Consider the following 16,634-nt stretch of genomic DNA (forward strand, 5'->3'; position numbering starts at 1 on the left):
ATCTCCTTGTTATTTTGACTTCGATGTAATTATGAATCTTCACCTCCTCCAGTGACTATTGTATGTACTTTATTCCTATCTTTGTCTGGTTCTTATGTTCCCCTATTTTTATTTTTTAATTACATTTTTTTAAACTAATTTTAGGAATTGTAAACCGTCCAGATATTTATTTGATGGGCGGTATATCAAATTGCAAATAAACTTGGAACTTGTATTCCCAAAGTTTCCAGAACAAAGGGAGTGTTCTTTTGATCAGTGAAATAATGGTAGGAGAAGATCTTTTGGAAGGAAACTAAGACTAGTACAAAATTCCAGCCCCATTTGAAATCCTTATCTTTTCTGGGCACATTTCTTATACCTAAGGCTCATGTGATTGCAGGAATAAGTTCCATGGACTTCACCAAGTCCTGGCACAGGTTTTTCTAAGAGGAATTGGATTCTCTACGTAAAGGCCAAGGCATGTTGCTAGCAAGTTCAAGAAGAAACTTCAGACAGTGTAGTGTCATTCCAAAATAAAACTCTATACTGGTAGTAATTTCTTCAGGATAAACAGTTCCTTCATAACACAATAAATGTCAAACTTCATCTCTTATAAGTAAACAAGTTGAAAAGTGCAGACTAAAAGGCCCATTTTTTGGTAGATCATGGAGAGGAGAATCAAATGTCCAAGTCAGGATGTATTCAATTCCCCCTGTATTTTACAAGAGTCTCTACAAAATCTTAAGCCTTTTTTTTTTTTTACCCTTTATTCTTATGAAACAGGAAAAAGAACATCAACAAATACACAGATAAGGGAGCAGTGATTTTGTAAGAAAGGGGAGGAAAAATTAGCTTTGTTGCTGCAGCCAGGGCTATCACAGCATGAAATGTCCACTATGCATCCAGGTGGTTGGCACAATTTGGTAGGTGCATCAGTTCAGCAGTCAGTATCTCTATATAAGATTAATGCAGCTGGTGTGGGGCCCTTGAACAATCTGCACATGCTCAAAGCCTGCTGTAATATATCCCACCCTCTCTAAACCTCCTGTTTTGGAGGGGCCTGGATGTGGCAGGCCTTGAGCCACATCACTGCCAACTTCCAAATTGTACTACCTTTGGTAGAAGTCTAGTCACATCCTTGTTAGGCTGACTCTGTAAACTTGCACGTACTTTTAGCTTAGCAGAGGAGGGGGCGGGGAAGTTTTCAGACAAGGCCAGTTCACCAGGATGCTCTGCTATTTATCTGGTAAATGGTTTTGAAAATTGCTCTCCAGTTGTATAACCAGAGATAGCATTATTCTAAGAACAGCACGTTCAACTTGGCGCTGATTGTGCAAACGGCATCACTTTTCTGCAGTGATAACAACATTCATTTCTATTCAGTGAAACCCTGATTTTCCTCCTGGTTCTGACTCAACAGTTCACGGCAGGCATTTGCTATTTATATTGTTCTTAAGAAGGATGGCAAGTTAAAACCTTTTTAAGACTTACAATCTGACTTTTCTCTACCAGAGTCCGAAAGGTTTGCTTATTTTCAGTTACAGCATTACATGAGCAGTTTAGCATAGGGGCATCTATGCAAAGATTTTCTGGACACACTGAACACGGCATTTACACTGGGATCACAGAACAGAGTTCTGCTGGCATATCACCCTTTGCTTTGGAAATCCCAATGGCTCCCCATCTCACATCGGATCACTTACAAACTGCTCCTCATCACCTTTAAAACCATACTTTTGAATTAACATAAGAACATAAGCAGTGCCTCCGCCGGGTCAGACCATAGGTCCATCCTGCCCAGCAGTCCGCTCCCGCAGCAGCCCAAACAGGTCATGATCTGTCTGAATCACCAGAAGGGGCCCCCTTGCCACCTTGGTTTCCCATTGAGTCCTATCTTCCCATCGAAGTCCTAACCCTCTGGTCTTGCACATGCACTACCTGGTTGGGTTTCTATACTTATTACCTGGTTTGCTTTCTATACCTGTGTTACATCCCAGCACCTCTCTCAGTATCCCACGATCCCTTTATCCCTCAGGAATCCGTCCAATCCCTGTTTGAATCCCTGTACCGTACTCTGCCTGATCACTTCCTCCGGTAGCGCATTCCAGGTGTCCACGACCCTTTGGGTGAAAAAAAACTTCCTTGCATTTGTTTTGAACCTATCTCCCTTCAGTTTCTCCGAATGCCCCCTTGTACCTGTTGTCCCCTTCAGCCTGAAGAATCTGTCCCTATCCACCCTCTCTATGCCCCTCATGATCTTGAAGGTCTCTATCATATCTCCCCTGAGCCTCCTTTTTTCCAGAGAGAAGAGCCCCAGCCTTTCCAACCTCTCGGCGTATGGGCAGTGTTCCAGCCCTCTTACCAGTTTCGTTGCTCTCCTTTGGACTCTCTCAAGTACTGCCATGTCCTTCTTGAGGTACGGCGACCAATATTGAACGCAGTATTCCAGATGTGGACGCACCATCGCTCGATACAATGGCATGATGACTTCCCGCGTCCTGGTTGTTATGCCCCTCTTTATGATGCCCAGCATCCTGTTGGCTTTTTTCGAGGCTGCTGCGCACTGCGCACTGCGCACCGGCTTTCATAGATAAACATAATTCCTTACTCCTCTTTACGATCTACCTCACAAAACCTTCTTGTAATCCCCTCCGTACGAGACATTTTTTTACGACACTCCTCGGAAATCAATCTCCTCTGTCATGGCCCCGACCTCTGGAACGCAATGCCCAATGAACTCAGACATGAGTCGTCCCTAACATCATTCATATCCAAACTTAAAACCTTCCTATTTCACGACACCTTTGATATGGATAAACTCCTTCCTACTGAAAGATGCAGACTAGAAGAATCCCTTCTTCCACTTCCCCACTTGTCTCCTGTATGTCTAGTCTGTCTTCTCCCTACTCAATATTTTAAGATTAAGTTTCTTTCTTTTGTTTTACTATTTTTTTAATCATTGTAAACCATCTAGATACTGAAGTAAGCCGCTGTCTAGGCCTACCTCGGAATGGAGACTTCACACACTATATACTGGTTTCAATAGGTATATATTTATTAGCAAATCCATAACAGCTTACAAGAATAAATCATTCAGCATATAGTGTAACAGAAAGTGATCTTCAGGCCTGAGGATCCTCTGAGGTCTGTTCTGCTTACTTCCGTTTACAGGCCTGTTTTTATACATTTTTTGGTGGTCAACACCACGTTGGCCTAAATCACATGGTACATCTTTATTGGTTATTTTCTTATACGTCATTACATAAGTAGATTCATTTATTGGCTTATCTATTTGTGTCATCTTATACGTCTGTTCAGTCTACCGTAAGGCCTAACCCTTTCCCGCAAATGCCCTTTTCCCCTTACCATATAAGCAATTCCGAGTCTCAAATTCCTTCTCTGCTGTGGTAACACATGATATATCTTGCTAAATAATATTCTTGAGAATTCTATTTTTCTGACCATGAGCTGTGTTCCTCTTTGCATAATATCCGGCCAGGTGCCATGCATTGGAATTTAAGTCTTGTTTCTTATAAGTTTTTGCTTACCATAGCTAACTCAGAAACAGGATATTTCTCAATCACTATAGGCCAGCTGGCAAGTGGGTTATGAAATATCTTTTACAGTTAATATACTGATTTATTAGAGCAAGAGGGAGGGGAGGGGGTTTTCTCCTGTGAGGTCTGGTTACTTCACCTTTATCCAAAGGACTTATCCTGCTTCACCTGTATCACACAAGGACTTGACAAGGATTTTATGATCTTCTTCTTCTTTCCATCCTCCTTTCCCTCTCAATACCTGTGATGGACGGTACAACAAAAAATTAATAAACTTGGAAACCATAGATATCTTCAGTAATCAAAGGCAGACATTGACTATTCTTGTTTGACTACTCTGTGGTCAGCGGAATTATCAGCGGAGCTCACTGTTACAACTGTTACATAGAAACATGATGGCAGAAAGGCCAAATGGCCCATCTAGTCTATCCATCTGCAGTAACATTATCTCTTTCGTTCTCCGAGAGATCCCACGTGCCTATCCCAGGCTCTCTTGAATTCAGACGCAGTCTCTGTCTCCACCACCTCTTCCGGGAGACTTTTCCATGCATCTATCATCCTTTCTGTAAAAAAGTATTTCCTTAGATTACTCCGGAGCCTGCCACCTCTTAACTTCATCCTATGACCTCACATTGCAGAGTTTCCTTTCAAATAAAAGAGACTCGACTCATGCGCATTTACATTGTGTAGGTATTTAAACGTCTCTATCATATCTCCCCTCTCCCATTATATTCTATGGGCTCCTTAACATTTAGCGCTCACAAAATCAATTAGCATGCTTTATTAAAAGGACCCCAATAACTTTCAGGTTGAAGATGTCTTTGAAGAACCACCATACTAGGACGGACCGAAGATCCATCAATCCCAGTATCCTCTTTCCAACAGTTGCCAACCGAGGTCCCAAGTACCTAGCTGGATTCCAACTAGTAAAACAGATTTTATGCTGCTTATCCTAGGAATAAACAGTAGATTTTCCCTAAGCCACCTTGATAATGGTCTCTTAAGAAAGTATCCAAACCTTTTTTAAACCCTGTTAAGCTGATTTCACCACATTCTCCGGCAGCGAATTCCAGAGTTTAATTACAAGTTGTGTGAAGAATATTTTCTCCAGTTTGTTTTATACCTACTACTTAATAGCTTGATCGCATGACCCCTAGTTCTATCCCCCCATGCTTCCCTGAACTATTTTGAGCCTTTTCTAGTGTTCCTAGCAGCTTCTTTCCTCTATCAGAGAATGAGGAGCACTGACCTCCAGTGAAACCCAGCAGGAGCTATGGTGAGAACTCACGCTTCCTGGTGTACAGTACATTTGAGCAGAAATAACTTTTAAACTGTTATTTTTACTTCCCATTGGTGGACAGTATTAAAGTATGACCCTCCCACACAGCAGTGTTTCAGGTTGAGAGTGTTGGAAGTGTTGCTTTTGCTAGGAAGGTTTGCTGTAGCCCTGTAAATATATTTTCTAAACTAAAGTTCTTCTGCAGGCTGAGTGCTTTGAGCAGAAATGCCACACAGAGGGCCAGTCTCAAATTTTGTGACATCAGAAAGGAAAGGGATGTTTATAGACAAAACAAGACACACAATATCATGGAGAACTCTAATAACAGGGGAGGCACGCATTCCAGAGAGGAAAGAAAAAGTGTCCTTTTCCCATCTGTAAAATAAACTGTGTTATGTTACGCATACTAGAGGAATGTAATCAAGCTCGGGCCTTCCCTCAGTCTTTTTTATTTGATGCCTACGGCAAGCCCCTTGCAATAGAAATGTTTATGATCAGAAGCAGGACAATAACTTTATCAAGCTTTTTATCTTATCTTGCTTTATTTTAAGAGCCCAACACTTTCTTCCTGCTCTGCTGAAAACTGTTGTAAGGTTTGGTGGTATATCAAATTTATTATTATTTTTTTTTTTGTTCAAAATATTTTTATTGATTTTATAGGTAGAAAATGAACAACAAAGGGTTTCCGAGGAAGCCCAACAAAACATCCAGCTCAATGGGAGTTGGCTTTTGGTTGGCCATAGTAGATGATTTAACAGAAATGGCAGAAGGTAGAAAAAAGATTTTTTTTGGGGTTGCATTAGAATGAAATAGTATTGTAGCAGTATTGATAAGCATTAATAAACAGAAAATGGAAATAAAGTAATCTTTTTACTGGACTAATTTTAATATACAGTATTTTTTACTAACTTTCAGAGACCAAAACCCCCTTCCTTAGGTCATAACAGCATATCGTAACAGCATTATATTCTACTGACCTGAGGAAGGAGGTTCTGACCTCTGAAAGCTCTGAAAAATGTATTGGTCAAATAAAATGGTATTTTTGTTTCATTTCTATTTGTTTATTTGTAAAGTGATGATTATTTGCTAGTTTTATCAAATTTACATCTGCTATCGCTATTTCTGTGGTGTTGCATTGTATGCAGAGTCCGGCTGTTCAGTTTAACTTTTGCCTCTTTTTCGAAGCCATTTAGTACAGGTCGCTGCGGTAACTGCACCCAAAGCCTATAGGGATTTAAAGGGCTTCGTGGCCATTGCCAAGCAGCTTTGTAAAAGGGGGGAGGGATTAGTTTGTGATTACTTATTCCATTCTGGGCGAGGGTGTATTTGTGTTCAGTGTGTATGAAAAGGACAGTCACACCCAAGTCCCGCTGTTCTGTCATGCTCACCCCCTAAACTGAACCGTTCCTTCAGGATTTTTGCAACCCAAATGCATGACCTTGCATTTCTTAGCATTAAATTTTAGCTGCCAAATCTCAGATTATTCTTCAAGCTTTGCTAGGTCTTTCTTCATGTTATTCACCCCATCCGGGGTGTCTACTCTATTGAAGATTTTGGTATTATCCGTAAAGAAGCAAATCTTACCCGACAGTCCCTCAGCAATATCGCTTATAAAAATGTTAAAAAGAACAGAACCTTGAGGCTCACCACTAGTGAACTCAACCAGTTCCTGACTCAGCCTGTCACTTTGGGGCCCATCCCGAGGGCAGTGTATTTATTAGACGTCTGTGTGGAACAATGTCAAAGGCTTTGCTAAAATCTAAATACACCACATCTAGAGCACTCCCTCTATCCAATTCTCTGGTCACCCAGTCAAAGAAATTGATCAGATTTGTCTGACAAGACCTACCGCTAGTGAATCCTTGTCCTATAATCCACCGGATTCCTAAACTAAACTAAACCTTAAGCTTATATACTGCATATTCTCTATATAGAGCTCGGCACGTTTTACAAAAAATTTGAAGAAAGGAAAATATAATAAAAATTAGTGATTATGTAGAGAGCAGCGGAATTTACATTTTTGAAAATAGCCAAGTTTTCAAATGTTTTCAAAATCGCTGCCTGGCTGGCCCGGAACTTCCTCTCCAACGTCAGAATTGACATTGGGAAGAAGGCTTCTGGGTGGTAAGAAGAAGGTGCAGCGGCGGGCGGGGGTTTGAATCGGTGCTGGAGGGAGGGGAAGCGATTGGCTGGCCCTGACAACGGGATATTTCGGCGTCCCGAAGCGGTAGGTCGGGACAACGGGACGGTCAGTCCAATAACGGGACAGTCCCATTGAAAACGGGTCATATGGTCACCTTAGATATGATAGACTCTAACATTTTGGTCAGGATGTAGTTCGATAGCTAGACAGTAAAGATGGGTCTAGATCAGCTTTTTTCAGTAATGGGGTCAGAGCAATGTGACCCATCTCTACAGAAAATAGACCTGATAGTAAGGCAGAATTTATGTCTGGTGAGAGATGAAATAGCCTGAGTGGGAATTTTCTCATAAAGGTATGAAGGAAACGGATCCAAGACACATTTACAAGATCTTAATTTGTGTTTTGAAACCTGAGCCTCAGATACATACTCAAAAACTGTCCAGATTCTGTCTGCCATTCTCTGTTCTAGAAGAGTTTCCATTAATTTGCTTGCCACAGAAGTCAGACTTACCGGCCTGTAATTCGCTACATCTTCCTTACTTCCACTTTTATGTAGAGGGACCACATCTGCCCTTCGCCAGTCCTCCGGTACCACTCCTGACTCTACAGAAGCATTGAAATCAGCTGAGCCACCAGAGCTTCTCTAAGTTCCTTCAGCACCCTTTATGTTCACCATCTGGCTCCATCAGTTTGTCTACCTAGAATTTCCCCTTGCAAATCTGGTGTTCAGAATATCTACAATGAAAATGCATAATATAGACCTGCATATGATGGAGGCAGTGCATGTAAATCTATCTCTTGAATATTCATCATGGAAATCCTGAAAACCAGACTGATTGCAGATGGCTTGAGAAACACTGGGATGCAACACCATGAGCCTTCATTCATAAGTTTTCTTAGATTTTTCTTTCTTAAAAATCCTTTCACCCTCCCATCTAGCCTGGTCATTGATAAGACAGGGGCTATGAAGCCTACGTCTGCAGCATTTTAAAATTCTTAATGCAAACCTGCATATTTGTACATGTTGTGGTTCATATACTCCAGTGTATCTTAAACTGTGTGCTGCACGAAATTTCAGGTGTATCACGAGACGCTGGCTGACTGCCTACAGGACATGCCGCTTGCGGCGAGAGGTACATCTTGTAGGCAGTCAGCCGCCGCCAGCGCCTCTTCTTCTCCCTGGTGTCTCTCCTCTTCTATTCTCTTCTTCTTTATAGCACCCCCCCCACTGGTGGCGCAGGGCCCTGTCTGGAGGCCTCCACAAAGGCACAAACGTCGACGTGATGATGTCACGCATGCACATGGCATCATCATGCCAACGTCCACGCACTTCCAGTTGCCCTCGAGCTGTGGCCGCCAGTTTAGTGTGCCACGGCTCGCAAAGTTTGTGAGAAACAGATATGCTCCATATCATTCACCTGCTGTGAAAAGGGTTATTTAGAGGCCTGTTTACTAAGCTGCATTAGACACTAGCAGTGTTAAGGTGTCCTATGGTAACTGCCAAACCAGAATATGCTAACCGCACTTCCAAAAATATTTTTACGTTTTTTTTTAAAAAGGGGGGTGGACGTGGCAGGTGGTGTTGAACGCTCACGTGCTAATGGCCACACTAATTTTGTAATTTGCACGTGGCCATTAATAGGAAAATGGCAAGGTCAACCATTTTTAGAGCCTTTCTAAAAAAGTGGCCTCAGTGTGTGGGAAACCCACATTCTAAAAACATAACAGGCCACTTTTTAGCACAGCTTAGTAAAAGGACCCTGTAACTACTTTTTCACAACATGGCTGTAAGAGTTTCAGAAGATGGAGCTAGAACTGAATTGGGGGCATTAACAATATGGGTACTTTGAATTTTCAAATGTATTTCCATAATTACTCCCTTCCAACCCTGGCTTTAGAGTGGGTGCAAGGTGGATTGAGACTTTACAACCAGTGTAAGCTGCAGCAAATTTTGTAAATTCTCTAAAGCTTTACAGGTATAACAGAAACTACATTTTGTCCATTGTGTTTTCTGCAGAATAGAAAAGACATGCTATGTATTTTGGAAAAATATATTGGAATCTGATTACAGCAATTATTGGAAACAAATAAAATTTGAGTGCGTGATACAAACCAGGAGGAACAATGGGAAGCGATGCTAAAGGGGAGCATTTTTGTAGTGGGAGATTTTGACTCCACCTCCCAACCCAAGCTCATTCTGCCCATTCCCTGCCCGCTCTCCATCCCCTTCTGTCACACTTCTTTGCTAGCTCTTTGACTATGAACAATTTTAAATCTCACGGCCTACACTTTTTGCCTGTTAATTTTGCAGCGAGAAATGTCAACTGTGAAATCTGAAGTTGCTCATGGTTGAATGCAAGCCAAGAAAAAGTTAAGCAGTGACTCCCAAATCCTCATGTTTTAAGCTGGAGATGGCCCTCCAAAGCAGGAATCTCCCACTGAATGTAGGAAACTCATCAGGTTTGAATGGAAGTTATCTGCACCTTGGAATGATTAGAAATAATGCCCCAAAGTGATTCGTACAAGTCATCTAATATCATGAGTGTATTAAGAATCAGTCAGGCATTTGTGCAGGGTTGATGAGGCAATAGCATTTTTATCTTATCAATGTAAAGTTTTATGGATCTATTAAAATAAAGCACATGAACAAAAAGATCCTATGCAAGAAGAAAAAGATTTTGCAATACAGTTCATACTTTCAAACAAAACAATTCTGTTTCCAAGGACACTGTAAAAAGACTGTGTTGCTTTTTCCCCTGCAGTGCAATAGCTTCGATCCTGAGAGCATGGCTTGATCAGTGCTCGGAGGACTTCAGGGAATCGCCTGACTATCCATGTTTGCACAAATTGTTGGACTACCTAAGACAACTCATGCCGGGCTCAGATCCAGAGAGACGGGCCCAGAACCTGCTGGAGCAGTTCCAGAAACAGGAAGCAATGGAAGAGGATGGCAATTGTAAGCGCTCTGGGGAGGAGGACCTCCCTTTTATTGTAAATAATGCAATTAAATTAACTTGTTGACCAGGAAAGCCAAAGGTCTTTTTTCTGCTTAAGGCACACGGAGTAAAGTAGATTGCACAATGTTACAGATATTTAGACCCAGATTCACTAAAGATAGCAACTCAATCGCTGTTGGCCGATTCTCGGGCTGATTTTCAAACACTATCAAGTTTGCATGCAAATCATTTGCATGCAAACTCATCGACTCAATCGCTCAGTGAGCGATTGAGTCGGTGTAGAGCCCTGACAGTAGTGACAGGAGAAGCAGCCTCCTGTTACTGCTGTCAGGGCTTCTGCCGGGGGGGGGGGGGGTCATTTTATTTTAATGGCACAGATATTTTGCATGTATTACACACACAAAATATCTGCCCAATTAAAAAAAAATTAAAGAAGCCCCCCCGATAAAGCACCCCTCCCTCCCTCCCTCCCCCTGAATGAAAAAAATGGCAGGAGGAAGCCTGAGGTGCCTGAGCCAATCAGGAACTTCATTGGGGAGGAGCCTAAGGAAGTCCCTGATTGGCCATTGTTTTGGCCAATCAGGGACTTCCTTAGGCGCCTCCCTAAGGCCATTGTTGACAGGTGGCCGGTGGAGGAACAGGAGGGACTGAGCACCCCTCCTGCTCCCGACTTAAAGGTACAGGGAGGGAGAGGGCAATGAGGGGGGGAGAGAGACCCGACCCGAGGGGGCCCGATGGCAGGAGGGAGTGGGCATCCCTCCTGCTATAGTTAAGTTTGTCGGCCACAGTGGTGGGGGGTGCGTCTGGCAGGAGGGAGTGGGCATCCCTTCTGCCATATTTTTGGGTTTGGGGAGGGGGCGCGCTTTGGCGGGGGCTATTTTTCCATTTTTTTTTTATTGACAGATATTTTACTTGTATAATACACGCAAAATATCTGTGCCATGGAAAAAAATGAAAAAGAATCTAGACACCCTAGACCCTCCCCCAGGCCCGCCCATCTCTGCCCCAGTCCCACCCTAGCTCTGTTCCCCGCTGCCTGCTTTGGTCGGGCAGAGGCAATCTGTGCATGTGTGGATTGCTTCCTGCCAAATTCGAGTGAGAGGACGCTTTTCAAAACCCGGACAAAATGCCGGGTTTTGAAAAGCTATCTGGACCCCCCTGGACATGTCCTCAAAAGGAGGACATGTCCAGGGAAACCCTACATAAGTGGTTTCAGTGGCATAGTAAAAGGGGGTGGGGACCATCCTGGGCTCCTTTTTGGCAGGGGCGTGGTGTCTTTTCTCCCCATGGCCAGTGCAAACAGTATCTTCTACTTCCTGCTTGCGCCAGTCTCAACTCCCTTCTTACATCACTTCCTGGTCGCAGGACCAGGACACAACATCAGAAAGGAGCCGAAGCCGGCATGAGCAGGAAGTGGAAGATGCTGCTTTCACCAATGAACATTTCAAGAGGCACACAGGGGGTGGGGGTGTTCGAACAGCAAGGAAGAGTAGGGGGCACATGGAGCAGCCACATTGCTGCCCGGGCACCTCCCTGCCTCGCTAGGCTACTGAGTGGCTTCTTATAAAATATTGACTAGCAGATAAGAACGTGCCATGATTTCATTGTATGTGCTTTGCTAGTGGGCAGCACATGGGAAGGGTTTGGTCAGAGTGTTGACGGAGTGCATGTAAGTAATATAATTCTATCATTTATGTGCATTCATACCGACATCTAACTGTGGACATTTATACCAGCTATAGGGCTGATGTAAGTGACTGTGTCCTAAATGTAAGTGTGCTTTTGGCCACTTGTGCCCCTCCGTCTCTATTGCTCCTTCCCTCTGCTAAGGCTTCAGCAGTACTCAACCCTGTGCTCTGCTTATGCAAGGAGAGGAAACTTCCTCCTTCCTCTCTTCAGGAGCTGTGTTTGCGGCCCCTTTATGATTTCCCGTGGGGGCAGGGCTCCAGTCCAGTTGTAGCCTTCCAACAAGGGAATCCCCATTTCCCCCAGCTCTGCTACTGATCCCAAATGCTGCAGCTGCTGCTGTCAGTGCTGGGGAGAGGGATTTTCTCTCCTGCAGTGCCCTGGTTCAGTAACTCTTCGTCTCTACCCTGCAGTTGTTACTGTTGCTGCCGCCTTTGCTTTCACTGGAGAAATCCCCATCCCTTGCTGCTTGCTCTGTGCTGTTTCCTCTTCTCTGTGGCAGCTGCTCAACTCACTTTTAGATATGGAGCTCAGCTGCTGCCAAAGGAGAAAGTAATGCTCAGCCCCTATCTGATTTAGGTGCATTAGGGGAGCATCAGGATGGCCCCTCCCACCTTTGAAAAGTCATGTTAACTTTTTTTTTTTTTAAACGCTGTTATCTGTACTGCATTAAACATTCTTAATTGCACTAATAACATTTTATTAAAGGCCCGCCTCTAATGAAAACATATAAAAACGACACACTGAACATAAGCATAACAAAGCAGGGTGTGGTGTCGTGGTTAGAGGTACAGCCTCAGCCCCCTGAGGTTGTGGGTTCAAACCCCAGCACTGCTCTTTGTGACCCTGGGCAAGTCACTTAATCCTCCACTGCCCCAGGTACATTAGATAGATCTTTATTGTCATAAGAATTAATTCTGTCCGTTTCTACTTGTTCTGATTTGTTTTAGCATTTAATGTATGTAACCATTTTGTAAACCGTTTTGATATAAAACGGTATATAAAATTTTAAAATAAATAAATAAATTGTGAGCCCACCAGGACAGACAGGGGAAATGCTTGAAGTACCTGTATGTAATTGTAAACTGCTTTGAGTGTGGTTATAAAACTACAAAAAGGTGGCATACAAGTCCCAGTCCCTACTACTAATTATTTCTATAGCACTACCAGATGTACACCGAGCTTACGAGTCACAAAGAAGACAGTCCCTGCTCAAAGGAACTTAAGACAAATAGAAATTCCCCCTTCACCAGTATATTCAGGGTTCTGAGACACTGATCCTCAGAACTTATGTATAGAAGTAGCCAGCTGCCAGTTTCTACAAAACTATTAACCAGAGAGAGACAAGCTGCCTCTCTCTCTCTACTCCAAAATAGAGAATGACACAGGAACAAATTTGTCCCCCTCCCTGCAGGAACTCGATTTCCCTGTCCCGCCCCCGTAAGTTTAGTCGCTGTCCCTGCCCCATTCCTGTAAGCTCTGCCTTAACCGCACAAGCCTCAGACACTTATGATTTTAAAGTGTTTGAGGCTTGTGCAGATGGGGAATGGGGCAGGAATAAGGTGACCATAGGTCCCGTTTTTGAATCCCCTGTCCCATTGTCCCCACACACAGCTTCGGGATGCCAAAATGTCCCATTTTCAGGGACAGCGTCCCGAAGCTGTGTGCGGGGACAACGGGACAGGCGATCGCTTCCTGTCCCTCCCTTGCGTATATGTGGGGTTTAATATAATAATTGTAATTGTAGTGCTGCCTTTTCTTTGGTAGAGTTGGTGTTGTGTGAGTCCTGGCAGTGCTTTTATGGCATGGCAGACTTGCTATAGGTGATTTTCATTACTACATAATGAATTTGGAGGCAAGTTGTGTAGAAACCTGGCAGTTAGCGACATGATCCTTTTGCCATCAGCCTGTCCCAGAAGCTTTCACTCTGCAGCGTCCCGCCTATGTGGGAACAGGAAGTGCTGCAGAGTGAAGGCTTCTGGGGCAGGCTAACGGCAGAAGGATCATGTCGCTGACGCTACCGGTTGCCCAAAGTTTTTAAATTGCAGAGCCGGGGAAGGTACTAGGGACGTTATGATTCACAAAAGCCATACCCGAATCTGGGGTAGTGGCTGGACTGGAGAGTACGAGTCTAAAACTCGGACCAACTCCCTCCAGTCCAGGAAACCATCCAGATATCTAAAAAGAGGACATGCCCGGGTGTATCTAAACATCTGGTAACCCTATACATATTCCTTTCTCTTTTCTAGAGACATTATGAGCTTTTGGAGTTTGGGAATTAACAGACAGGTATAAGGTTAGCTAGGCCATGCTTAGTGGCTTAGTGCACACTATGCTGTCCTCTCTTTTGAGTCCTTCCAAGCCATGGACAAGCTTTCAGGGCTTCACTAGTTTTTTTTTTTTGGACCACATGAGTCCTCTTCCATGTCCACACAGCCGATTGGTAAGGTTTACAATTCATTTGAAAGCATGGGTGTGCCTTGGGCTTCTTCTGTAAGATGGGAAAGGCTGGTCTACTCTCTTGCTTCCCTTTCTGAAATGTCTCAGCACCCTCCTCTCCCCCCTCCCCCCCCCCGCTCCAAAGCAAAGTGATATCAGTGCCAGTGTACTGCTGTACTGTCTGCAGCGCTAGGTCAGGTCATTTCAAAGGAAGTGGATGTGGATGTTTTTTCCCTCTTTGCGCATAATGCTGTCTAGTTTCAAGGCTAAAGGAAAACCTGACATCAATGTGTCAGAGATCACCTGGAATGACTGCAGCAGCAGCAACACATTGGGTGACAGGACTTCAGTGCTCTCCCTGAACTATATGCTGGTTTTTGCTTAGTAGGATGCTCTTAATATATACAGCTGCAGTGCTTTCACTCTGACAACATTCAGTCTGGGTAGGAAAAAGAAATAAATGGGTCCGTGTTCAGCCCCAACAGCAAGCATTAAATACTAGAAGCATCATTTAAACAAATGATCGATATTCAAAGCAAATTTAACTGGCTAGAAAAGGCTGTTAGCCAGTTAAATCACCTGTTTGGGACTAACCAGTTACTTTCAACACTTAACTGGTTAATGCCGCTGAAAATGTCCAGTTTGTGCCTAGCTCTAAACCAGCTATGTTGTGGACATTCTGGGGGCAGAGTTGGCACTTAACCTACCAAGGTCACCACATAAATAGAACATAAGAATTGCCACTGCTTGGTGAGACCAGTGGTCCATCGTGCCCAGCAGTCCGCTCACACAGTGACCCTTAGCTCAAAGACCCATGCCCTATTTTAGTCTAACCTTACATGCATATGTTCTGGTTAAGCAGGAACTTGTCTAACCTTGTCTTGAATCCCTGGAGGGTGCTTTCCCCTATAACAGCCTCTGGAAGAGGTTCCAGATTTCTACCATTCTCTGGGTGAAGAAGAATTTCCTTACGTTTGTACGGAATCTATCCCCTTTTAACTTTAGAGAGTGCCCTCTCTTTCTCTCTATCTTGGAGAGGGTGAACAATCTTTCTTTCTCTACTAAGTCAATTCCCTTCATTATCTTGAATGTTTCGATCATGTCCCCTCTCAGTCTCCTCTTATCAAGGGAGAAGTGGCCCAGTTTCTCTAGCCTCTCACTGTACGGCAACTCCTCCAGTCCCTTAACCATATTAGTCGCTCTTCTCTGGACCTTTTCGAGTAGTACTATGTCCTTTTTCATGTACAGCGACCAGTGTTGGACGCAATATTCCAGGTGGGGGGACACCATGGCCTGGTATAACGGCATGATAACCTTCTCCGATCTGTTTGTGATCCCCTTCTTAATCATTCCTAGAATTCTGTTTGTCCTTTTCGCCGCCGCTGCACATTGCGTGGACAGCTTCAATGTCTTCTCTACAAGTACTCCCAAGTCTCTCTCCTGGGGGGGTCTCTCTGAGTACTGCACTGGACATCTTGTATTTGTGTATAAGATTTTTGTTACCAACATGCATCACCTTGCACTTATCCACGTTGAACCTCATTTGCCATGTCGTGGCCCATTCCTCGAGCGTTTTTATGTCACGTTGCAGGTCTTCGCAATCCTTCTGTGTCTTTACTACTTTGAATAACTTTGTATCATCTACAAATTTAATCACCTCGCTCGTCATACCAATTTCCAGGTTGTTTATAAATATGTTGAAGAGCACGGGCCCAAGCACCGAACCCTATGGCACTCCACTCTTGATGCTTTTCCAGTCCGAGTATTGTCCATTTACCCCCACTCTCTGTTTCGTATCTGCCAACTAGTTCTGTCTTTATGTGGTGTCCCGTAGCTGATTAACTGCTGAATATTGTACTTAACCAGCTGTGGTATAGCTGGCTTCGAAAACTCAGAAGTTCAGTTCTGAAACCTGGATAAGGCCCAGGATTGAATTTCCAGGCATAATGCCAGTGGCGGTCAGCAAAACACTGAGTATCATCGGCTTAGTACCAACAGGAATATATTCAATGCTGATATATGGATAGACAGAAGTGCTTAACGTAGACTACACATGGCACTTGTAGTTATATGCAAAGAGATGATGTTTAGCTGCTATAAGGACAATCTTATAACCATGCTATTACATTCAGGCAGGGCTGTATTAAAGGGTAGGCCAAGTAGGCACGTGGCTCGGGCCTGCTCCAATGACATCAGTGTACCTGAATCTGGGCTTGGCTCCAGATATCCAAGTACTGCCTCCTGCTTCCTTCCTTCATTATTCAGTGCAGCTGAACTCGCAGTCTGAAAAAGGCTATGAGTGGCGGTTCTTAAACCCTGATATCTGACATAAGTTCTGAAGAAATACTTGCTGGCACATCCGTTGAGATCACAGTCAGCAATGAAACTGTCAGTTGAGTCTGTTGGAGAAATGAACTATACAAGAGAATGCAAGTGACAGCAATATCACTGGCAGGCACACAGTTATGGAATTGCTTGTATGGCTATTTGAGGTTATGTAGGGATGTTAAATCTTTTAGGAGAGATCTGAAAACTCATTTGCTTGTTCAAGCTTTTTGGTAGAGTTACTAGTGAGCGATCCTGAAGCATGCGCA

The 16,634-nt window shown here is 43.7% G+C and overlaps 1 protein-coding gene across 1 annotated transcript in view; it reads left to right on the plus strand.

The window, feature by feature from the left end:
• The window catches only part of RGL1 (ral guanine nucleotide dissociation stimulator like 1), a 301,090-nt gene that overhangs the window by 186,633 nt on the left and 97,823 nt on the right, over nucleotides 1–16,634 (plus strand). The window contains exon 5 of the mRNA XM_033916403.1: nucleotides 9,721–9,914. Within this exon, the coding sequence (XP_033772294.1) occupies nucleotides 9,721–9,914 (194 nt within the window). The remainder of the gene's footprint in view (nucleotides 1–9,720; nucleotides 9,915–16,634) is intronic.

Source organism: Geotrypetes seraphini, chromosome 12 (genome assembly GCF_902459505.1).
Source record: "Geotrypetes seraphini chromosome 12, aGeoSer1.1, whole genome shotgun sequence".
NCBI classification, from domain to species: domain Eukaryota; kingdom Metazoa; phylum Chordata; class Amphibia; order Gymnophiona; family Dermophiidae; genus Geotrypetes; species Geotrypetes seraphini.